This window comes from Scyliorhinus canicula, chromosome 11 (assembly GCF_902713615.1).
Source record: "Scyliorhinus canicula chromosome 11, sScyCan1.1, whole genome shotgun sequence".
Lineage (NCBI taxonomy): Eukaryota > Metazoa > Chordata > Chondrichthyes > Carcharhiniformes > Scyliorhinidae > Scyliorhinus > Scyliorhinus canicula.
The window spans coordinates 72570764-72594947 of record NC_052156.1 but is presented as its reverse complement, the minus strand read 5'-3'; the positions used below and the strand labels follow the sequence as shown (position 1 = coordinate 72594947).

At 45.1% G+C, this 24184-nt stretch overlaps 1 protein-coding gene across 2 annotated transcripts in view; it reads left to right on the top strand.

Moving 5' to 3' along the window:
- apeh (acylaminoacyl-peptide hydrolase) overlaps positions 1–24184 on the top strand; it is a 147501-nt gene that overhangs the window by 66511 nt on the left and 56806 nt on the right. For both annotated transcript variants that reach the window (XM_038810725.1, XM_038810724.1), the window contains exons 11-12: positions 12042–12102; positions 16245–16342. In XM_038810725.1, coding sequence (XP_038666653.1) covers positions 12042–12102; positions 16245–16342 — 159 coding nt within the window. The remainder of the gene's footprint in view (positions 1–12041; positions 12103–16244; positions 16343–24184) is intronic.

Here is a 24184-nt window from a genome sequence, read left to right as displayed (position 1 = left end):
TTGATCTCCTCCAGGTGGAGAAATTCCGATAGTTCTGCCAGCCAATCTGCAGCTTTGGGTGCTGCTGCTGATAGATTCAGAGAATAGAATCATAGAATTTACAGTGCGGAAGGAGGCCATTCAGCCCATCGACTCTGCATCCACCCTTAGAAAGGGCACTTTACTTAAGCCCACACTTCCACCCTATCTCCATAACCCAGTAACCCCACCTAACCTTTTTTGGAGACACTAAGGGGCAATTTATCATGGCCAATCCACCAAACCTGCACATCTTTGGAATGTGGGAGGAAGCCGGAGCACCCGTAGGAAACCCACGCAGGCTTTGGGAGAAAGTGCAAACTCCACACAGACAGTTACCCGAGGCTGGAATTGAATCCGGGTCCCTGGAGCTGTGAGGCATCAGTGCTAACCACTGTGTCATTGTACCGCCTTTGATCACCAGCCAAGCAGGATTCTCCGGCAGAAATTAGGCAAGGGTGTCAGCCCTCTTCCCCATATGAAGTTCTGACTGGTCCGATACTTCGCAGACTGCCACTCTGGGGCACGTCTCCACACTCATCCCCACAACCTTGGACATTGCTTCGAAGGAGGCTCCGTTGGTATCCTCTTTGTCTCCTCACCCTCCCCTGTGCTCTGCTGCCCTCGCCCTTTCCTTTCTATAAGCTAGTTCCCTTACTCATAACAAGTCAGTGCAGTCCTGCGCAAAATTGTCCCTTTCCATTGCTCCCTCTGTGTCTTCATCACCGCTGCTCTGTTTGCCGTTTATCTAGTCCATTCGTACAGCCAAACCTGTCTGTCTCTGCTGGGATAGTAAAATAGTGCTCTTTGTTCTGGTATATCACTCAGAGTCTGGCTGGGAATAACATCCCGAATCTCACATTGTTTTGTACATAGCCAACTTTGCATGATTGAATTTGTCCCTGTGCTTCACCAGGTCCGCCCCAAAGTCTTGTTACACCCTTATCTTGTGTCCCTCCCGGCTGCTTGCCTTCATCTGTTGAGCCCAGTGTAGGATCCTCCCCTGATGCTGGTATTTGTACAGCTTGGCTATTATCGCCCTCGGCTGCTCCCTGGCCCTGTGCTTTGGACGGAGCGACCTGCGGGCCCTGTCGATTTCCGGCGGCTTAGGGAAGCTGTCGTTTCCAAACAGGTTGTCCAGCATCTGGGCCATGTAGTCGATTAGGTCTCTGCCCTCAATTCCCTCTGACAGGCCCACCTGAATCAGTTTTCCTGGTCCTTGACCTTCCAGTTCAGGCCCTTCTGGAACGCCGCAAACTTCTTTATCTCTGTTTTCAGGGCAACGATTCGGTTGCTCTGGTCCATCGATGCCATTTCGAGTTCCTGTATCGTTTTCCCCTCGGCTTCCAGACTCCTTCCCATGCCGCAACCACTGTCTGCATGGCAGCCAGCACCTCCGCTGCTGCCACCTTGACTGCTATTTGAATCTCTGCCTTAATCTTTTCCTTCATCGTGGTTAGTTCCTTAGTTAGGAATATATTCCAACCATCTCTGGAATATCGGGGTGTCTGGGTCGCCGGTCTCCCGCTCTCAGGTGTCCGGGGACCTCTCACCTCATGGGTCTGCTGACCCGCTTGCTCGCTGCTTGTGCCTTTTCTGCAGTTTCTGGCTTCTGTCGTGGTTCCCCAGGACGACAATTTGTTTGTACCTATTCAAATATTAAAACACAGAGAGTCTGAGGAGCGATCTTCCAAGCAGTGAACTTTATTTTTCTTAGCATGAGAAAAACAAAGCTGAGATTGTCCGGAGCAATCTAAAAAAGCTTCAGGGCTTACCGCCTTTTATGTACATTTTAACTCCATGATTCAAACTCTTATCTTAATTTACAGCCCTCTTATCTTGCTTTCCTTACTTTGGCCACCACTGTTTATAGTGAGCCTCTATCTGTCTCAGTCAAGACTGGTCGTTTCTCTCTCTGCTTCGTCAACCATGGTAGCCATAAGTCAGTCCTTATCTCGTCTCTGTAAACTTTCCTGCTTGTTGACACAAGTGTGGTTTTTGCTGACCAAGGCCGAATGTATACAAAAACAGGCTTCCTTCATTCCTGTCTTTGTATGGCCCTTATTTATGGCCAACCATTTTAGTTAAGCCCTGAGCCGTGTTCATTGTTTTCCCAAGTGACTGTTGTATTTTAAATGTTAGGTAAAGCTATACTCTTTTTCTGGGTCTTCTGCTTTAATCATATTAACTATACTTGATTACATTAGCTATACTTGATTACATTAGGTCACACAAAGTTACCCTGGGTTACACACTCATCTCAATACTCACCTAAATCTACTTTATCATTTCACTAAAACCTATGATTCTAAACTTGGTACCTAACTCATACAATATCCAGTACAAATTCCCTTACATGTCCCCCCTTTGAGGCTATTCCCTAGCCTCACACAAGTTACCAAGCTCAAATAATCCCCTTACTGGATCCCATTTACAATTTATTTTAAACACTTTTTGCAGGCAATGTGGAGGAGCCGAATACTTTGGGCAGGGAACAATGTCCCTAATTCTTCTTTATCATAATTCATCTATCCAGGTTCTAATTCTCGGGTCGCTCCCCCAGATTGCTTGCTCCTGACAGTCATCAGCCAAAAACCTTCCCACCCTTGTCAAGGGAAGGAAAAAAGACTGATTCCTGTGTACAGACTAAGTTCTCCAAGTCTCTTGCGAATTTCAGTCAGGTGCTGTTGTTGGTACAAAGCAATCGTCCATTATTATAGTCCTTTCACAGAGTGACGAGTTTCCATCTCGACCAGGGTCATGGTGAATCCGCTCATCGGAGGCAGCTCAAGGTTTTCCCGTTCCTCTGTTTTTCCTCGCGAGCGTGAGCTGCTTGTAACCATCATCTGCCGTGTTGCAACTCTGGTAAGGAAGGATCTCAGGGCGGGTAGAAAACAACAAAATATGAGTCCTAGAACGGTTATGATTGTGATTGCTACAGCTCCAGCTTTGGCGAACCATGCCCCCCATCTTCCGAACATCCTATCCAACCAATTCCAGGCTTCATGCCCAAACCCAGCATTTTCTTTCACTTCTGCCCTAAGATTCTTCAACTTATTCATGGCCCTGCTGTACTTTGGCTCTGCTCCTCCTCCTCACGATTCTCCTCGTGTAGTTCTATCTCTTCCTCGCTGCTACTTCTATCCGCCCTACCTCTAACTTCAGTCTCCCTTCTCTCCCCTACCCCGGGTACCGTTCTGGTACAATGGTTCAAGTGATACCACAGTGTACTGCCTTCTACTTGCAACGCCGTGGGAGATACTCTGGTGACTTCAAACGGCCCTTCTCGTCTGGGTTCATGCCAACGTCTCCGGAACTTTCTGATGTATACTTGATCTCCCGGTGTGATCTGGTGTTCCGTGGCAGGGCTCTCCTCCTCCTTGGCCTTTTCCTGTTCAAAAATAGTTCTATGTATAAAAGTTAATTGTCGTACATACTCTCTTGCATCCTGATCTAAACACTCCAATGTGGGGCCCCCTGTTCCCCCGATCTTTGGCACCGGCATTACTCTTCCTGTCATCATCTCATGCGGGCTTAAATGTGTGATTCTGTTTTCCTGACTCCTGTACTGCATTAAAGCCAATGGCAGAGCATCTATCCAGTTTTTTCCTGTCTCACTACAAATTTTGCTTATTTTAGCCTTGAGGGTTCCGTTTGCTCTCTCCACCATTCCTTGGGATTGAGGATGATACACACATCCAAACCTCTGCTTTATACGGAGTGCTGAGAGTATCTCTCTCAGTGCCCTCCCTATAAAAGCAGATCCATTGTCTGAACTTAATTGCATGGGTATGCCAAATCTTGGGATAATTTCTTTTGACAGGAAGTTAATTACCGTTCCAGATCCTTGATCTTTGGATGGCGTTGCTTCTATCCATCTGCTGAATCTATCAATAATCACTAGCATGTATCTTTTTCCTCTTACCACCTTTCCCATATCCACATAGTCCATGCATAGATGTTTAAACGGCCCTTCTGGAATGGGTATGTGCCCTATTGGGGCAGTAATGCCTTTCCTGATATTATTCTGAGCACACACCTCACACAGACCCAGTATGTAGTCAATTGAGTTCTGCAGGTATGGTGACCAGAATCCTTCTTTCTTAATCTTCCTAGCCACTTCTCCTCTCGCACAGTGATCCACCCCGTGTGCTTCACTAATTAGTACGGTTAGTAACGATGTGGGTGCTATGATCAACCCTTCCCCATTTCTCCATATTTTGTCATGTTGTCCCTGTAATGCTCCTCTCTCTCTCCACATTGTTTTTTCTGCTACAGGGGCTTCTTCCTGTAATTGTGCCACATCTTCTAATGTGATTTGAGGTTCGATATTCCCCACACCTGGCCCTGGGTGCGGCCTTGCTATTTCTACTGGGGCTATCGTAGCCTCAATGTATCCTGATGCTTCTTTAGCCGCCTTGTCAGCTTTGGTATTTCCCTGTGTGATGTTATCTGTTCCCTTTTTATGCGCCTGACACTTAATTATGGCTAATTCCCTTGGGCCCATCATAGCCCTTATTAAAGCCCTGATTTGAACTTCGTGTTGAATTGGTCCTCCTCCGCTTTTCATAAATCCCCTTTGCTTCCATATTGCCCCAAACAGGTGACAAACCCCGTGGGCATAGGCCGAATCAGTATAAATTTCCACTGCTTCCCCGTTTGCTAATTCACATGCTCTGGTCAGTGCTTCAAGCTCCGCTAACTGGGCTGAGCATGGCTGCTCACATTCTTTTGCCTCCACTACCTCAAATGTTTTCCCTTTCTGTTCAACTACTGCATAGCCAGCATGATTTCCCTTATGATCCCTATGGCACGAGCCATCAACATACAACGTTCTCTTTTCTTCTGTGTTTAACCTATCTGCCTTCAGATCTTTCCTCAGTTTCATAAACGCTCTTGTCTCTCTCACACACTCATGCTCCTCTCCCTCATGTGGCAATGGCATATAGTCAGCTGGGTTGGCCCTATTGCACTTTACTATCGTAATGTCCGGGAATGTGGTCAGCATTTGAAAATGGTGAATTCTAGCCGGCGTCAGAACAAACTTCCCTTTTTCAATCAATTCAGCTATTTTATGGTATACATGTATGTTTATCGGATATCCCATTGTGACCGTAGCTGCCTTTTCGTACGCCCACCAAGCTGCTGCCAGGCCTTGATAACACGGCGGGTATCCCATTGCTACGTCATCTAGCTTGGTACTATAATATGCTACAGTCTGCCTTCGCCTTCCCTTGCAACTTTCCTATGTTAACACTGCTGTAGCAAATCCGGCTTCTCTGTTACTCACAAATAAATCAAAGGGCTTGTCATAGGTCGGTAAAGCCAATGCTGGTGCCTGTGCCATTTCACTCTTTATATTCTCAAATGCTTCTAGCGCATCTTTGTCCCATTTTAGTTTGGCTTTTAATTCGTCACACCCTGCTTCCTTCATTATCTTTCGTAGTGCCTGCGTTTTTTCTGCATAGTTTTCCACCCATTCTGAACTGAAGCCTGTCATTCCCAAAAATGTCATCATTTGTCCCACCGTCTGTGGTTTCGGAATTTTCAGTACTGCTTCTATTTGCTGTGAAGCTATCCCCTTCTGCCCTGCGGATATTTCTCTCCCCAAGTATTCTACCTTTCTCTGGCACAGCTGCAGCTTCTTCCAGGATACTTTATGACCCCCCTCTGCTAGTCTTTTCAAAAGTTTTAAACTATCCTTCCTGCATTGTTCTTGTGTCTCTGTGCATAATAGTAAATCATCCACATACTGTAGCAGTGTTCCTTCCAACTGTATTCCTTCTAAATCTGCTTTCAACACCTGATTGAATACATGTGGGGAATGTTTAAATCCTTGGGGCATTCTATTGTATGTGTATTGTTTCCCCTCGTACGTAAATGCAAAGAGATACTGACTTTCTGGAGCTAGTGGCACACTAAAAAATGCTGAACATAGGTCGATTACAGTAAACCATCTACTTTCAGGTGGTATATTTGTCAGCAAGGTGTAAGGGTTTGGAACTTCTACGGGCATATCTTCCACTACCTCATTAATTGCCCTTAGGTCATGCACCAATCTCCATTTTTCTCCGTCCGCCTTCTTTACTGGTAGGAGCGGGGTATTACACCTACTCCGGGTTTCCTTTAATACCCCTGCTTCTATCAATCCCTTAATCGTTTCTCTAATTCCTTCAATTGCTTCTGTCTTGATTGGGTATTGTGGTCTATAGGGCCCCTGGCGTCCTGTCTTTAATCTGACTTCAACTGGATTAGCGTTTTTAACCCTCCCTACATCCGTGTCCTGTCTGGACCACAACTCCTGTGGGAGGGAGTTCAAATCCTGCTCTAAGCTCTCTCTCCATTCCCGCTCCTGTTTCTCACTTTGCACTCCTATTGTTATCTGCTTTGGTGTCCCAAGCATCCTAACATCCAAAATTATTTTCGTCATTTGTCCATCGCTGGACGTCCAAATATCCGCACTGTCTGTCTGTACAAATTCTAAGTCTTGCGCTCTTAACACCATGGGTCCTAGGTCCTTTGATCTATATCCCGGATTAACTTTCAATGTGACATGTGGCTCCGCCCCAAGTACAGAGAACCATTTGTCAATCCATTCATTCCTAACGATTGCGAGGGCCACTCCCTCTAGTCCAATTAAAATACTTCCTGACTTTATTTCCTGTTCTCGTCCTGCCTCCTTTTCCCATTTCTCTTGTATTTCAGGTGCCTGTCCTTCATCAAATATCATTGTACTATGTAATTCTGTTCTCGGCCACTTGGCTTGTGGAACCCAAGTGTCTATAAGTTTTCCCCAGATTGTCCAGATCTGTTTTTTAATTTGTTCCTCTATATCTCCCAGCCAATATACATTAACCCCTTCCTTTCCTGGTACCTCAAGTGAATACATTCCCATCAAATCAATTCCTTGTTCGGTACATTCTAATTTCAGTCCCAGACCTAGGATTGCGTCCCTTCCCAATAGATTTAAAGGAGTTTTATCATATACTAAAATAGGTACATGGGTAGTTTTATTTCCAATGGTAATAGGCACCGGCATCGTCATTTGAGCTAGTGTTATTTTCCCCCGAGAACCCCACAGTTTTTACAAACCGGTTTGACAATGGTAGGTGATCCGCATATTTCGTTTGTATGCACGTACAGGTGGCACCGGTGTCTATCATCATGGGGACCTCGATCCCGCCTACTCTAGCATTAACTATAGGTTCCTGCTCTGCGGTTTCTGTTATTTGTACGTACTGTCCTACCATTTCGGGGTTCTCTGGGCCTCTCTATGCGAAACTCTGATGGTTCCCCGGCCCTTGAAACATCGGGCCGCTGTTCGGCGACCCTTGGATCAGCTGTTGGCCTGCCTGTTGCTGGTTTTCTCCCTGTCTGGTGGAATTCCGCGGGCAATTCCTTTTTATGTGACCTGTCTCCCCGCACCCCCAGCACACACCTGGAGGGCCAGGCAGTGGTCCCTGTCTCGGAGTTTGATAATTAACCTGTCCCTGTCCTCTCTGATTCTGAAAGGGTGGCCTACCACCTCCCTGTCCTTTCCCATTTTTATTCCAGTCAGTCTGATTTTGTAGGGCGTATCGGTTTTGATAATTTAGGCTGTGGGCTTCTGGGTTTATGGGCAGTGGGAAGGCAGAAATGTTATAGGTTACGATGGGCTGGCCTCCATCTCCGCTTCCCCCTATTGTTAGTGCAGGTATTTCCCCTGGCTTCTGTTCCACCATCATCGGTGCTATTTTTCTGGGTGTGAGATCTTCTTTTGCCTTTAGCTTATCTTTGTTTTTGATCTCCTCCAATTGTGCCTGAAGGAGTTTACGTTGTATCTCCTTCAGCTGTTTGTCTGCATTCTTTTCATCTTTGCGATGTCTTTCTACTGCATGGGCAACATAATCCACAAACTCCCGGTAACTTTTTGAGTCCAAGCCCACTACATCCTCCAGTTTTGTTTTAGCTGAGACTGGCAGGCCCTCTAGAATTGCAGCCCGGAACATGGAGTTGGTCAGCGGGTCTGTTAGAATGTCCCTCTCCGTGTCCCTTTTCCACCTTTTTAATTGATTTTCCACATACACAGCTGCATTCTCCTCCTCTCCCAGTGGCTCTCCCCTTAGGGTTTTTACATCCATTCGATTGGGGTACATATTCCTTAGTGCCTGCCATATGTCTTGTCGGTACGGGTCCATTAGTGTCCCGTCTACGTTTGGGTCATGAGCTGCGGTCTGGATGCCGGCACGTCTCATTACTTCTGCCATTTGGTCCATTCCTAGCACTTTTGTCAGGAGAGCTTTGATGTCACCCAGTGCCATCCTTTTTCCCACCATTCCTGCTTCCAACTGTCCAATCCACCTTCCAGCCCCATCCAAAATATTGGGTAATTCATTAATTAGATTAGGCAAATCCTGACCTGACCAAGGGATATACTGTGCTCTGCCACCTTTCAGAATCACCGGGAACACCTTTTTCTTTCTTTTTTCCACCTCTGGAAACTTTACAGTTTGGTGTCTTACCCGCGTCGATTTTCTTTGTTCTCCTAACACTGATTGTCCCCCTTCGCTGTCACTACTTTCTCCTGTCTCTCCTTCCGTCTCTTCCTAGCACTTTGTTTCTTTTCTAGCTCCCTTTGTTCCCAATCCTCCGTCGTCATCTGTTTTGTATCAAATGCTCCCTCAAAATTCATCGTGCCTGATATAACTGGGTACAGTCCCGTGGAACCCTGTTCCTCTGAGTATGGGGGCGGGGCTACATTTGGATCTTCTAATTTTGCTTTTTCCTGAAGTTGCACTGGCATTTGCATCCATATTTCCCTCCATGCCCTTCTCCTTTCTTTCCCTTCCTTTTCAAACAATGCCAGTATCTCTAGTTCCTTTTCTCGCTTCTCCTTTCTTTTCTTAGATTTATCTTTTATTTTGTAGTTCTTTATCATTCCCTTCTGGTCCTCACATCTCTCTACGCACCATGTGCCTTCCTCCGGCCACGGTGTATTAGTTTTACTTGTTCTTTTGGCCCATTTTTTAGAAACGTGTTCTATGTCTCCCCTGAGGGCTGGGAATTTATCCCCTAATGTTTCCACTGGTGTTTTAATTTGGTGTGCCATTACTTGTCTTTTCGGATTACTGTCACAATTTTTATCACTTAATCCGTCAGAGTTAGGTGTCACAGTGATTATTACTTGCTGTGTCGTTTTTCCGTGTTCAGTCCCCTGTTTACCTTTCTCTTGGGTGTCCCTTGACAATATCTGTAATTCTAACTGGGGTCTCGATATCCACTTCCCCGTAGTCCCCTGTCCCGGCTCTATCTTCCTTTCCCGGGCTAGAGGGTAGTAGGTTTTTACGTGCTCGTCTATGTCTATAGAAACCCTATATCGATCAGATTCCTTTATTAATTTCCCTAGAGTTTCCAAGTTTATTTCGTCTATCCAATTCCTATCGGCTATTCTTTCCCACTTTACATACGGCCACTCGTTCTCTACCTCTTTTAAGTTAGTTATATGTGTAATTTCTCCCCAATCCAGTGTTGCTTCCGTTTTTGTTATTTTCCTTTCTTAATTCCCTGACTAATCTTCCTTCCCAATCGATTATACCACTCTTTCCGCTAGGCGGTTTTGTCAGTGTGACCTTTCCACGTTGTTAGTTATTACCCTACCTGTGTTCCGACTCTCCTTCTTATTTCTGTCCTCCACGCTGCTGTCTCAGACCAGTTTGTTCAAATTGGTCTTTTACTTTCTCTATTCTAGCTGTTAATCCCCCCCTCCGGGGTTAGGTTCCCCTCCTATGCTTTTGACTACCGTATTAGGTCAGAGAGTGATCTCTCACTGATCTCTCTCCCTCTCGGCTGACGTCCGTTACCCGAGGTCCTGGGTAGGTTTGGACTGGCAGATTTTTCCCACACTTACTCTCTTCTGGGCAAGTCGTATCCTGGAAAAACCCGCTCCAAACCGGTTGACTTAACCTAATTGCATTACCTTAGCGTTCGGCCTTTTTCTCGTCTCCCTTTTTACCCACTCACAGACAATACAGTATTCACAGTGCGCTTTGCATGCAAAACTCTACTCTTCAGATCAGACTCAGTCTCTCAAAACTATTTTACCCAATTTGGTTTTAGTCACGCAGGATATCTTTGTGGTTGGGGAGATTCAAGACCAGCAAAGAGCTGAGTGCGCCGGGCCTCGAGATCCCTTTTCTGACAACAAGGATTTACGTGCAATACAAATCTGCTTACCTTGCTGTCAGAATGCCGGCTTTGGGATGTCCAGCCCCGGTCGGACCTTCGCCTCCGCCACTCCTTCCAGATGCTTTTCTGGGCGATCTCTCACCAACCCTGCTCTCGCAGCGCCAATTTTGTCGTGGTTCCCCAGGACGACAATTTGTTTGTACCTATTCAAATATTAAAACACAGAGAGTCTGAGGAGCGATCTTCCAAGCAGTGAACTTTATTTTTCTTAGCATGAGAAAAACAAAGCTGAGATTGTCCGGAGCAATCTAAAAAAGCTTCAGGGCTTACCGCCTTTTATGTACATTTTAACTCCATGATTCAAACTCTTATCTTAATTTACAGCCCTCTTATCTTGCTTTCCTTACTTTGGCCACCACTGTTTATAGTGAGCCTCTATCTGTCTCAGTCAAGACTGGTCGTTTCTCTCTCTGCTTCGTCAACCATGGTAGCCATAAGTCAGTCCTTATCTCGTCTCTGTAAACTTTCCTGCTTGTTGACACAAGTGTGGTTTTTGCTGACCAAGGCCGAATGTATACAAAAACAGGCTTCCTTCATTCCTGTCTTTGTATGGCCCTTATTTATGGCCAACCATTTTAGTTAAGCCCTGAGCCGTGTTCATTGTTTTCCCAAGTGACTGTTGTATTTTAAATGTTAGGTAAAGCTATACTCTTTTTCTGGGTCTTCTGCTTTAATCATATTAACTATACTTGATTACATTAGCTATACTTGATTACATTAGGTCACACAAAGTTACCCTGGGTTACACACTCATCTCAATACTCACCTAAATCTACTTTATCATTTCACTAAAACCTATGATTCTAAACTTGGTACCTAACTCATACAATATCCAGTACAAATTCCCTTACACTTCCCATCAGCCTCTTGAGCTACTGCTTCTTGCCATTATTTTCCTCTCTGTTGTCTTTGTGGGTGAGGGGATGAATGAGTCCGATTTCCCTTGCCAAATTCGGGCAAAAGTGCCTATTTTACTGTTTTCTGGAGGAGAGCCATCTGATGTGTGACTGCCCACTACATCCCGTCACTGGAAGTCCCCCCCCCCCCCCCCCCCCCACATAGTTTTAATTCTATCCTCCACTCTCACTCTGACATCTCTTGCTCTGGCCTCCGACTGTGTTCCAGTGAAGCACAGCTTAAACCCAAGGAGCACCTCTTTCAGGCACTTTACAGTGTTCTGAACTCGATGTTAAATGTCGATAGCCTTCCCTAGTTTTGTTTTTGGAAAGCAGATGTTGGTAAAGATTCCGAGTGTTCCCATTACAGCTCTATAAACATCTTTTTGATCCTTCACTTGCCCTGTCATCCCATGCTATTTGTCTTGCATCATCATGCCTTTTATCATTCTCTGACTTCCACTATCTTAGATCTTCCTTTTTTTTCAATTGTCCTTTGTCTTTCCTTGCCTCTACTTGCTTTAAATCCGTCATATCCCATTGATCTGAAACATTAATGCTGTTTCTCTCTCTATGGATGCTGCCAAACCTGCTGAATATGTCCAGCATTTTCTGATTTTATTTCAGACTTGGGGCATATTTTGCTTTGCAAATGTTTTTTGCAAATTCAAATGTTTTGGCTGTGTGGCCTGCTATTTTTTTTAAGCGCAGCCAACTTCATGCTGACGCATTACTCCTGTCCAACTCTTCCCCCCCCCCCCCCGGTTTTGAATTGGCCCAAGAGTAACCCGGGTAAAGGATAATAACAGTGGACACTTAATGGAGGGAAATAGGGATTTTGTCATATCTTATTTGCATGAGCAGGAAAAAACAGCAATTGTAACAATGTTTGTTTTGTTTCAGTATGACTGGTACACAAAGGTGACCTCTACTGTGGTGGACATTGTGTCTCGACCAAATGATGGTAAGTAAAACTTCAGCATATAGATTTTTAATTTTTGTAAACAATTAAAAATAAAACATCTCTCATTTCCTTTTTGACAGCTTTTGTACCTTTTCCATGAGTAAGCTGAGGCAATTAGTATCAGGAGGCTAGTGACCTGTGGGCTTATTTAAACAGGCCTGTAGACAGCAGACAGAAGTAGAAATACTGACTAAATAGTTTTTCTCCCCAGCCCAGGAACACTAAAGCCTGTTGCAGTACACAATTGTTATCCCAGCAAAGATCACCTAATGCAACAGAGACTATGGTCAGGATTTTCCAAGAGGGCTTCTGAATCTCACCATCAGGCTTAAATGGGGGTCTGAAGCCTGAATTGTGCTGATTATAGTCAAACTGAATGTGATTTCGCCTGGAGTGATGAATTTATTAGCCTGAGGGAAGACTCTGTGTCCAATTAAGGAAGACAGACGGGCTCTTGAAGCTGGAGGGCTAATCAGGCTAGTTTGAAAGCAGCAGTAGGATATAATGGAAGACAAGTGAGCGATTGAACACTTCAAATTGGAGGTAAAAGTAAAACATTACTTTTGCAGCCAGGACAACTTGTTGTCTGGCAAAGGTTTGGTTTGGGTGGGGCTCCAGGCCACCACTACCTCCAGGAAGCTGGAGGATGACTAGAAAATCCCATGGCCTCCTTTAAGTGTGCTTACCAAGCCTGATTAGTTTCCCACCAGATGCAGGCAAATATCGCTCCCAACTCCCATTCTACCTCCACGAAAATGGCTCAGAGGTGGGATGAGGTATGGCACCCTCTGATTTGTATACCAGATGGTAGCTTTTTCCCATCAGTGTTACATGTATTTTATTGTCTGGGTTGCTTGACAGTGTTCCAGAGAAATTAGTCATACACTTTGTCCTTCTCTTAAAAAGATTGAGGCCATTTGCATTACCCTAACCTTATTTCAGCTGACAAAAGTTCACCCAGTGCAGACTGGAAATCAAACATAAGGCCCCCAGGTCTTTATGCCTGTTGTATGCTGGCTCAGCTACCTGAGATATTGAGAGTAAAGGTACAATTATCTCCCTTGAGGAAAATTCCAGTTTGGTTTAATATAATTAGATTCAGTCACTAGGGTCATAGAATGGTACAGCACAGGAGGCAATCATTTGGCCTGTAATATCCTGACCCCTGAAGTAGCAATTCACTTAATGCCTTTTCACCGCAGCCTTGCAATTTTTTCTTTTCATTTAATGATCTTGTTTCCTTTTGAAAGCCTCAATTGCCTCCACTACACTCTCAGGCAGTGAACATAGAACATACAGTGCAGAAGGAGGCCATTTGGCCCATTGAGTCTGCACCGACCCACTTAAGCCCTCACTTCCACCCTATCTCTGTAACCCAATAACCCCCCCAACCTTTTTGGTCACTAAAGGCAATTTATCATGTCTAATCCACCTAACCTGCACGTCTTTGGACTGTGGGAGGAAACCGGAGTACCCGGAGGAAACCCACGCACACACTGGGAGAACGTGCAGACTCCGCACAGACAGTGACCCAGCAGGGATCTGTATCCCAGATCCTAACCACTCGCTGCATGATAATGTTTTTCCTCATGTCTCCATTGCTTCTTTTGCCAATTGCCTTAAATCTGTCTCCTATGGTTCTTGATTTTGCCAACAATGGGAACTTTTACCCTATTTACATTGTCCAACTCCTCTGATTGTGAACACCTCTAACAAATCCCCTCTCAACATTCTCTTCACCAAGGAGAATAATCCCACGTTCTCCATTCTTTCTACGTAACTGAAGTTCATCATCCCCTGGGATCATTTTCATGAATCTATTCTGCACCCTCTCTCATGCCTCCACACCCTTCCAAACGTGTTGGGACCTGAATTGGGCACACTGTTTCAGATGAAAGCAAACTGTATTTTATACAGATTTAACATAACTTATTTACTTTTGTACTATTTTACCCTATGTATAAAGCGCAGGGTGCCAGATGCTTTAACCTGTTTCTCCATCTGTCCTGTCACCTTGAATGATTTATGGACATATAGACCTAGGTCTCTCAGCTCCTGAACCTCTTTTAGACTTGAATCCTCAATTTATGTTGTCTCTCTGCTGTTAGGACATTGCCAATCCTGTGTTCCCTTTTTATCCCTGTACTGCTTGGATCTGCAGTTTTCTGTTTAGCTGCTACATTGCTGCGCCATTTGGCATTTCTGTTGAACTAGAGATTTTGGGCAGTACTGGAACACTCTGTCCTGATGGACCAGGCCAGGACGTCCCCTTTAGGTTCTGTGGCAGAACCTGTGATGTTGATTTAAGAGTTGGCAAGCAGCCAATCGGTGAATGTAGACTTCTCAGCTTTATCCTATTGTTGCCTGTGATTGGTGGAGCCAATTGTTGAAGTCAGAAGCTTCTGGAACGAAGGCAGGTCTTCTGCAGAGTTCCATCTTCGGTTTCAGTTCTGTGACAAAAGGTCAGCCTGAAGGTAGTCAGTAATCTCCCTTTTTCTCCTCATTTTGCCGGACAATTTTAAGAGGTATTCAAACTAAATTTGTGGAGACTTTCTAGTTTAAAAAGGCACAGACAACCATCAGAATTGGGAGAGATCTCTTGAATGTGAAAATGCCAGCCATTGTAACATTCTAATTGTGTGCCTCGAGGGCTGGGAAGAGCTCAAATTGAAGCCCAAAGTGAGAACATTCCTTAAAGTAAGGCCAGGGTTTCTGTGCAGAGTTCAGACAAAGGGGACAAAATCTGCGTTTTCCCAGGAAGGAAACTGTCGAAATTGTAAAGGGAAATGGTGCTCCATCTGGTGGTAGAGGAGCAGAATTGCACTGATCTGAGCATTCTGTGTACAGCACCATCTGTTGGCTGGCAATTGGAATTGCACTGACTGGTGGAATCATGGAACTGCGCCAACCTGAAACGCTTGATTGAATCTATTCCCGAGGTCGCAACTGCAGCAGTGAAGAGTCATCTCAAACCTTTCCCTTTAATCCCCATTTTTGATTCCAACCCTTAGCTTGTGTCTGTCTGGGTGGAGGGTAGGACTAGTAGACCATTGCCTGTTATTTTTTATACTTTCATCTTTTCCTTTCATTATTAAGAAACAGTTTGTTAATGTTTTAGCTTGTTAATGTTTTACTTATAAATCTGGTGTCTGTAACTCATTGGAGCAGTTGAAGGTTAAAGATCTCAGGAAAACACAAATTATTGGTTAATTCACTTATGTTGGAACTCTGGAGTCTGTGGGACTGGAACTGACCGTACACTCGTAACATTGCATTCTTCCTGCCAAAATGAGTAAATACATTGTTTGCACTGCAGTATTCCAGTAGTAGAATAGAGGTGTCTTTGCAATTTTCTTTTGCTGTTACCCAGCGAATTACTTTACACTTGCTTTCGTTGGAACGTATCTCAGCTTTTTTAAATTCTGAGCTTTCTAAAACACAATTGTTAGTTCAGTACATTGCAAAAATGTATTTTATATTATTGCTGATGGCATTATTTGGTGAGCTGTCTTGAAAAATGGTTTAACCGCCTCCTGTGTATAAATATTCTACAAAGAAATATGGATGATCATCTTTGGATTTGTGCAAAAAACTGCTGTTAAGTACAGTATAACGTTACATTTTTGGAAGATCATTGTATAATGGCTGCAAAAAGCTAATGCTTAAAGTGTTTGATTTCTGTTTGGTTGGCCCATTCTTGAAACACAGCTTGGGCTTCTAATTGAACTTCTATTTCGGATGGATCCGGTTTCCTGCTTGTCAGTTGCCTACTCCTAATGTCAATCGCAGCATCATTTCTGGAATGGAAATCTGGTAAAAACAATCTATTCCACTGTCAGTTTCCTCCTCTCAGCTGACTGTAGAATTTCATAATAATGCCCAATATCTACATTCGCCAACCCTCCCAAATTGGAAAGAGGACAGATGCGGGAAATATCAGTGAGATAAAATTTAATTTTTGTCTTCCATTTTTTTAAAATTGCAATTTTATGCAGCAGTGGATGCTTAAAATTGATTTTATGGTATTATTAATGGTTGGATAGGATTACATTTTGACAATGACATTGTAAATTGCAAAGTTCTACCCTGGAGAATAATGTCTTGTAATTTATAATTGGGGTCTTGTGTATAATATGTTACAGATGGATTTACTGGAATTTATTGTTCGGCACTGGCACAGAAATGCTGGGCTATGGACAGCCAACGGGTCCTCGTTGGTACGCCTCAGAGAAGCAGAAAGGTAACCGTCTTTAACAATGCATACAAACCAGCAGTAAAAGTGGACAGAATTGATTTATTGGGTAGAAGTAAAATACAGTAAACATTTAATTATTCCTTGGAAAGTTTTATGGTTTTCTTCTGGACATCAATAAGTAAACCTGCAATCTAATAAGCAACTATTCACTGTCTATTTTCTGAATTCCATTTCCCATGATACCTATTTATACTTTCTCCGATGTGCATTCCTTAGTCTGTATAGTAGGTTCGAAGTTCTGCTCCTAGTCAATCACTCAGATACCAGCTACAGAGCAGGTCACTGCCCTCTGATTTTGCATTATCCTCCTTTTTCCCCCAGTAGGGGGAGCACCAGGATTCTATTTAGCCCACTATTGACAATAGCTGCACGATCCTTGGATTTGCTGACATGATTATAAAACCCATATTGCAGCAGTCAGGTGCGGAACAGTCGCAAATAGCATAGAACTGAAGACTTTGCTTCTATCTGTTTAACTTTCTTTGTATTTGAGTAGTTATTGTGGGGATCAGCAGATTGCTTTTAGAGATACTGCTGTCCACCTATGTTGTCTCATCCTTTGGGCATGCCCATGTGGATTAGGCCCATCACGATTAAATGTTATCAGCAATCTTCAGCTAATCAGTCTGTAACCTGAGAGTCCGACCTTTCCTCATGTTGTGCCTTGGACATGGTTACGATCCCCATAGAGGTCAGTATCTTTTCTTTTTAAACGTCTGTTCATTGGAGCATTCAATTTTTACACACATTCGCACAAAACATGCAAAAGCAAATGCGCAACTACAGGTCTCAATGTGTAACAGGTACAGTCCAAACCAACAGAATGACAGAAGAAGAAGTCAATACTCAAGAACCCCAGTACTAAGGAAAATTTGGCTAACTCTTGCAGCGCAATTTAAACTCTTCTCCAGACTCAGACCGGAACAGACGCCCACTCGCACATTTGAGATCGCAAAATACAAAGACAAATTTAAGAAGAGGACCGGGCGCAACCAGACCCAGTTAACAATCCATGGTCTCCAACAGACAAAGCAAAAAGAGAGCAAGAACAAGAGCCGAGAGTGAAGAATCGAACCCTCACATCCCCATTTCCCAGCCCCAGGACCAAGGACAAAACAGATTGTCGAACTACCAACAGCCCCGATAGGGGAAGAGGCAACCTTGGGGTCAAGACCCAAGAGGAAAATAGCCTAGTCGGACATGAACTGCGTTAGAGTGGCCGCAAACTGTGGGGGGGGGGGTGCTGGCCAGCAGCCCCCACCCCCTGAACTGCAGGATCCCACCCAGACCACAAAACCAAGGAAAGGATTGGTCACTCAAAAGCCAACAAAAATCACTATCTGCTTGTCCATGCCACTAAGGCCCACCTCCCAACACTACCCATCACTATACCGCAAAGGCATCAAAACGAAGAATTATATGGGAAACACTCTTAACACGTCTCGCCAGGTCAAAAGAAAAATGAGGAAGAAAAAGAGCTAGGACTGTCAGAACTAACCCTCCGGATCCACCATATTAAGGAAAAACAAAGACGGCCAACCAACCGCCATATGGGCCCACCTAATTCTCAGGCGGAATTAACCAAGTATAAAGACTGGGACCTACCTTCAGATTTACCCCATCTCAACGTCTCTCCAAATGTGGATCACCCACCACAGGACCCCCCACAGCTCCCACAAAGGAGGAACGGTGCCCGATGAGCAACAGAATAATTACCGGGCCTGGCCTAGCCCGGCGCTGCCACAAGAATGAAGACATGAACCAGCCCCTTGGACTACCAATATTCCCATTATTCCCCCCCCCCCCCCCCCCCCGCCGGCCCCAATAAGCCTAGGTCTGTCCAGTTCTGTTCTGTGCAAAAAATGGCACCTAAATAATCCCACCCGAGATGGACCACCCCACCAGGCACACCACCTACCACCAAAAATAGATGATACTGAGACCGACCCCACCACAAAGGTTCTGACAGGAGAACAGCAGTCAAAGAGGGATACCCAATTTAGGATAATTGACTGACTTTACCCTGAAGGGAAGCTTGACAAATCCCAGTCCACAACAGGATAAAACACAGTCCTGCCTGGGCCCGAAAATGACTGGAGTGCAGCCAAAAGAAAAGGATTAGATCTGACTAGAGGGACTTTCCTTGAACATAGCAAGGTCAAAACTAACCTTACCACCCACACCCTCCACCCCTCACCCTCCTTTGGTTCTGCTCATCCTCCCCCCAAGGATACAAAAGGATAAAGAAACTGTGCACAAGTCTCTCATACAATATCCAGCTTAACATGTTACACTTATTAATTTGGGATAATTGATGGTGCAAGACATCACCCCCAAAGAATTCATTTCCCTGCAAGCAGATAAAATAACAACATCAACCGACAACATCATGATTATCAAGGAGCAAAATCCAGGATCACAAGTGAGAAGTGAGGTTGTCATCACTCCACTGGGGCACAAAGAAAGTCGATATCAAGAATAAAGCAGGATCTATAAGGGCCTTTCAGGATTTTCTAAACATTTTAATGATCGGAACATGAGCTGTGTTCCTTCCAGCCTGCCGACTTGACCGGGCCCAGTCAATCAGCAACCTAGGCTCCTGCAGTGGGTTGCAGCTGGGCCAGTTCAGGCAGTTCCCACCCCTCCTGACCGATACCAGGAACAAGGACCACACAGAACCAAAGGTTGGAAAGCCACGCCAACCCGAGGCTTTGAAGACAGGATTACATGTGCTCCATCGAATTTGAGCTGTCCTGCCTCCAGATTGAGTTTCCCATAACATAACAGACAGTTCTAAAACTTGGCCAGGAATCTCTCCACCATCTCACCAGAGACATCCCCCATCACGAAATCAAACCATTCAGACGGATTCACTTCATTGCTGGAAGACATCATCCACCGGTGAACACTAGCGTCAGGATGGTAATCCTCCTAAAAGTAGCTGTGCCACCAAAGACAGGGCCCCACCCCAACTAAAATGAAAAAAATGTAAATCGCTTATTGTCACAAGTAGGCTTCAAATGAAGTTACTGTGAAAAGCCCCTAGTCACCACATTCTGGCGCCTGTTTGGGGAGTCTGGAACGGGAATTGATCCCGCACTGCTGGCCTGCCTTGGTCTGCTTTCAAAGCCAGCTATTTAGCCCAATGTGCTAAACCAGCCCCTAAACCAACTCCCTCCGGCTGCAACGAACCAATGAGAATTAAAGACTTTTAATTCCATTCAATAAGACTGAAACACTGACCAACAGCTCTTGGCACATTGCGCTAACCATGCAGACCAAGAAACGATAAAGAGATGTGCACAAGGATAAAAATAGAAATGGATAGATGAGCAGAGCTGGAGCTCACGAAAACAGCCACTCCAGCGCTCGCATTATGTGGTCCCCAGGTCAATAACTTTTAAAAAGAGATATTAATTATTCCTGTGATCAACAGAAGGCATTGCACAACAAGATTTTATGTTTTAAGACTTGTACTGTAACAAACATACTAAAATAAATATGGACTAAACATTAGTTAGCGGGCAACTAATACGCTAAACTGTAAAAAAAAAAGGTACATTTCCCATTAACAAATTAACCGACAATCCCATGCTGCATTTATAGGTTACGGAACACTTTCAGCAGATTTGTGGCCTTCTCGTTAAAGTCCTAAATTCTTCTTAGCTTTCCAATAGATCATTTTCTCTCTGCCACACCAGGACAAGCCTTTCAGAGTCTTTCTAAAGTTCCCTCACTCAAGAGTATAATCGAACCGACGTCCAGCATCACGGCACCTTCTGGTGATTCCTTGATCGTTTAAAATCTCCAGAAGTTCCCTCTCTTCAAACAGAGTGCATTCCCTCCATTCTTCTGCTTGGTGGTTGATATAGTCCCTTCCTCTGCTTAGCACAGGAGCCACTGTTTTCAGTCTTTCTCTTTTGGCATCTCTTTCTGACTGAGACTAAGAGTGCGAGTATATGTCCAGCAGGGACCAGCTGCCCTCCTTTTGTGTCAAGGTGTGTAAACTGACACTTACAAGTTTCTATGAGTTTCAACCTGGGCCTCTGTGTCCATGACAACTGAATCACATTAGTCTGTTTCCAGTCAGAGTTTAGCATGATTTCCATTCCCATTCCAAGACAACCTGTTTTACCATAAATTAAAAGGGACAATTTAAAGCACAACTGTCAAATCTTGTATTCATAACTTATCTGAAGTTCTTCTCTGATAGTATTTGTCAACAGCTTTGATGCCTTCTTGCGCCTTTTTTCTGATTGTGCCACCTCTACTGGCTGTGTCCAAGCGGCAGATTAAATTTCCACTCAGTTAATGATCTTGCTGATCACTTTTCGTTTTACATACAAATATCATCATCACCAAGTCTCATTGCTGAATGATCGCAATATCAGGGTATTTAATGTGGTAGTTTTCATTTACATTTGGCACTATATAACCCAGAACTGGGTTTATGCTGATCCAGTTCTGAGCTGGACGTATCCAGTTTTAGGCTGTCGCTTGGTACTTTTACAAAACATCTGGTTTCCATAATCTTAAGTTTTTCGTACTCCCATAAAGAAATAAGACTGGAGTCAGAACTGCACTTGTGATCAGAATCATTACGTTCATGTGTAATCTGACCAAGTTCATATTTGTACAGCCTTTTTAAAAACATGCTGTACTGTTGGGTTTAGGCTGGGTAAACTATGGTCCTCAAGGCTGCTGGGTCTATGCAAGTTCCTCTTGCAATATTCCTGATGGATCTTTGCCAACTGGCAATCTAGAGGTAGAGAACAAATAAGAATTGCTATGAAATTCTTTGATGTGATGAAATTAGCACTGGGTGCAGACAGGTCATGTTTCTGTACCTACTCATGGAGATTTGTTGAAGGTGGTGACCTTAATGGGGAGGTTATCCAACTCAAATTTCTTTTTAGAATAGATTTTACTGAAGGGCTTGCGTTTGAATTATTTAGACTAGGTCACAATGAAACGTTATCCTGGAATGCTATATTAACCAATGGAATGAGTTCCTGAAAATTAACAGAAAAAGATGCTCTAGATCGAGCAAGCCTATCATTTTTCAGGGTCAATTCTACCAATCACACTTTCCTATCATGTCTGACAATCCTTTCACTCTCCAGAAATATATCAAGTTATTTCTTGAATCTAATTGTACCGTTCCACACAATCTGATTTCAGGGTAACTTATTCCACATCTCCGTAGTAATTGATGCTAAAAATAAATCCATTTAACTTTCTTATTCCTAACTTGCTGATTTAAAAAAAAGATTGGAATTGTTTGTATTTGAGCCTTTTGTCACAATGGACATTTTTTTTTGATAAGCAATTTTAATGAGGTATTTTTTGGCATTGTAAACAGTAAAATTACAGAATGTGAAAAGAAAAGGACTGTACAATAAACAAAGTACACAGTGCAATTGCCCTAACCCGTCCTACCCAGATCTGCCTAATTGACCCCCTATACTACATTCCCCTAACTTTCCCCCTCCCCGCCCGCTGACGATTAATTCTCCGCAAAGAAGTTAATAAATGGTTGCCACCTCTGGGCGAACCCTAACAACGACCCTCTCAAGGTGAACTTGATTTTCTCCAAGCCCAGGAAACTTGCCATGTCTGACAGCCAGGCTTCCGACTTGGGGGCTTTGACTCCCTCCAAGCTAGGAGTATCCGTCTCTGGGCTACCAGGGAAGCAAAGGCCAAAACGTCGGCCTCTTTCTCCCCCCGGACTTCCAGGGCCTCTAAAACCCCAAAAAATCGCCACTTCCGGACCCATTGCCACCCTTATGTTCAATAATTATGTTCAACATAACGTCCTTGAACCCCTGCCAGTATCTCCTAAGTTTTGAACACGCCCAAAACATGTGGTCATGGTCTGCCGGTCCTCTCAGACACTTTACACACCTATCCTCTACACCGAAGAATCTGCTCATCCGGGACACTGTCATGTGGGCCCGGTGGACGACCTTAAACTGAATCAGGCTGAGCCTGGCACATGTTGCAGTCCCATAAATCCTGCCCAGCGTGTCCGCCCACAGGCCTTCCTCAATCTCCCCTCCCAACTCCTCCCATTTATGCCTCAGCTTCTCGGTCTGCGTTTCCTCCGCCCCCATGAGCTCCTTGTAAATATCCGAGACACTTCCCTCCCCCCACCCATCCTCTAGACACTACCCTATCTTGGATACCCCTTAGTGGCAAGAGTGGAAAAGATGGCACCTGCCTGCGCAAAAAGTATACCGGAATTCATTCCCCCTCGTCAACCCAAACTTGTCCTCCAGCTTCCTCAAGCTAGGGAAGCTCCCTTCCAAGAACAAATCTCCCATCCGCTCAATCTTCCCCCTCCGCCATATCCGATACCCCCCCCCGTCCAACCTCCCCGGAGCAAACCGATGGTTGTCACATATTGGGGACCAGACCGATGCTCCCGTTGCTCCCACATTCTTCCTCCACTGTCCCCAGATCCGAAGGACCACCACCACTACAGGACTGGTGGAGAAGCATGCCGGCAGGAACGGCAGAGGTGCCGTCACTAATGCCCCCAGACTGGTGCCCCTACATGAGGCTGCCTCCACCCGGTCCCAAGTCGGCCCCCCCACCCCCACCCCCATCACCAACCACTTCCTTATCATGGCTATGTTAGCCGCCCAATAATAGTTGCTGAAATTCGGCAGTGCAAGCACCCCTTCCCCCCACCCCCCGGTTCCCCTCGAGCATCACCCTCTTTACTCGCGGGGACTTGCCCACCTATACAAAGCCCAAAATGACCTTGCTTACCCTCTTAAAAAAGGAATGTGGAATGAAAATAGGGAGACACTGGAACATGAATAAGAACCTTGGGACGACCGTCATTTTAACTGTCTGAACTCTCCCAGCTAACGACAGCGGGAGCACATCCCACCTCCGGAACGCCCCTCGCATTTGATCTACCAGCCGGGACAGGTTCAGCTTGTGTAGTCAACCCCATTCCCTCGCCACGTGTATTCCCAGGTACCTGGAACTGTCCCAAACTAGCCGGAATGGCAGCTCCCTCAGCTGGTCCCCTTGGCCCCTCTCCCGGACTACAAACATTTCACTTTTTGTCGTATTCAATTTATACCCCGAAAACGGTCCGAATACCCCCAGGGTCGCCATGATTCGGTCCATCCCCGCCATCGGGTACGAAACGTACAAAAGCAGGTCATCTGCATACAATGAAACCCTATGCTCCACCCCCCCCCCCCCTCCCAGAACCAGCCCCTTCCAATCCCCTGAAGCCCTCCGAGCAATTGCCAGCGGCTCTATAGCTAGCACAAACAGCAGTAGGGAGAGGGAGCACCCCTGTTTTGTCCCACGGTATAGTCTGAAATAGTCAGAAGTCGTCCTGTTTGTCCTCACACTTGCCTCCGGGGCCTGATATAACAGCCTGACCCAGTCGATGAAACCCACCCCAAATCCAAACCGTCCCAGCACCTCCCATAAGTAGTCCCACTCTACCCGGTCAAATGCCTTCTCCGCATCCATAGCCACCTTCTTTTATTCGCCCCCAGTTGCCTACCTTTAACGAACCCTGTTTGGTCCTTCCTAATAACGCTCGGCACACAATCCTCAATCCTAGTGGTCAAAAGCTTTGCCAGCAGTTTGGCATCCACGTTAAGAAGGGAGATCGGCCTATAAGACCCACACAACTCCGGGTTCTTGTCCCGTTTTAAAATCAAAGAGATGGTAGCCTGCGGCATCATCTGGGGAAGCACCCATCTGTCCCTTGCCTCATTAAAAACCTTGACCAGCAGCGGCCCCAATATCCCGGAGAACTTTTAAAAAATTCTACCGGGTGCCCATCCTGCCCCG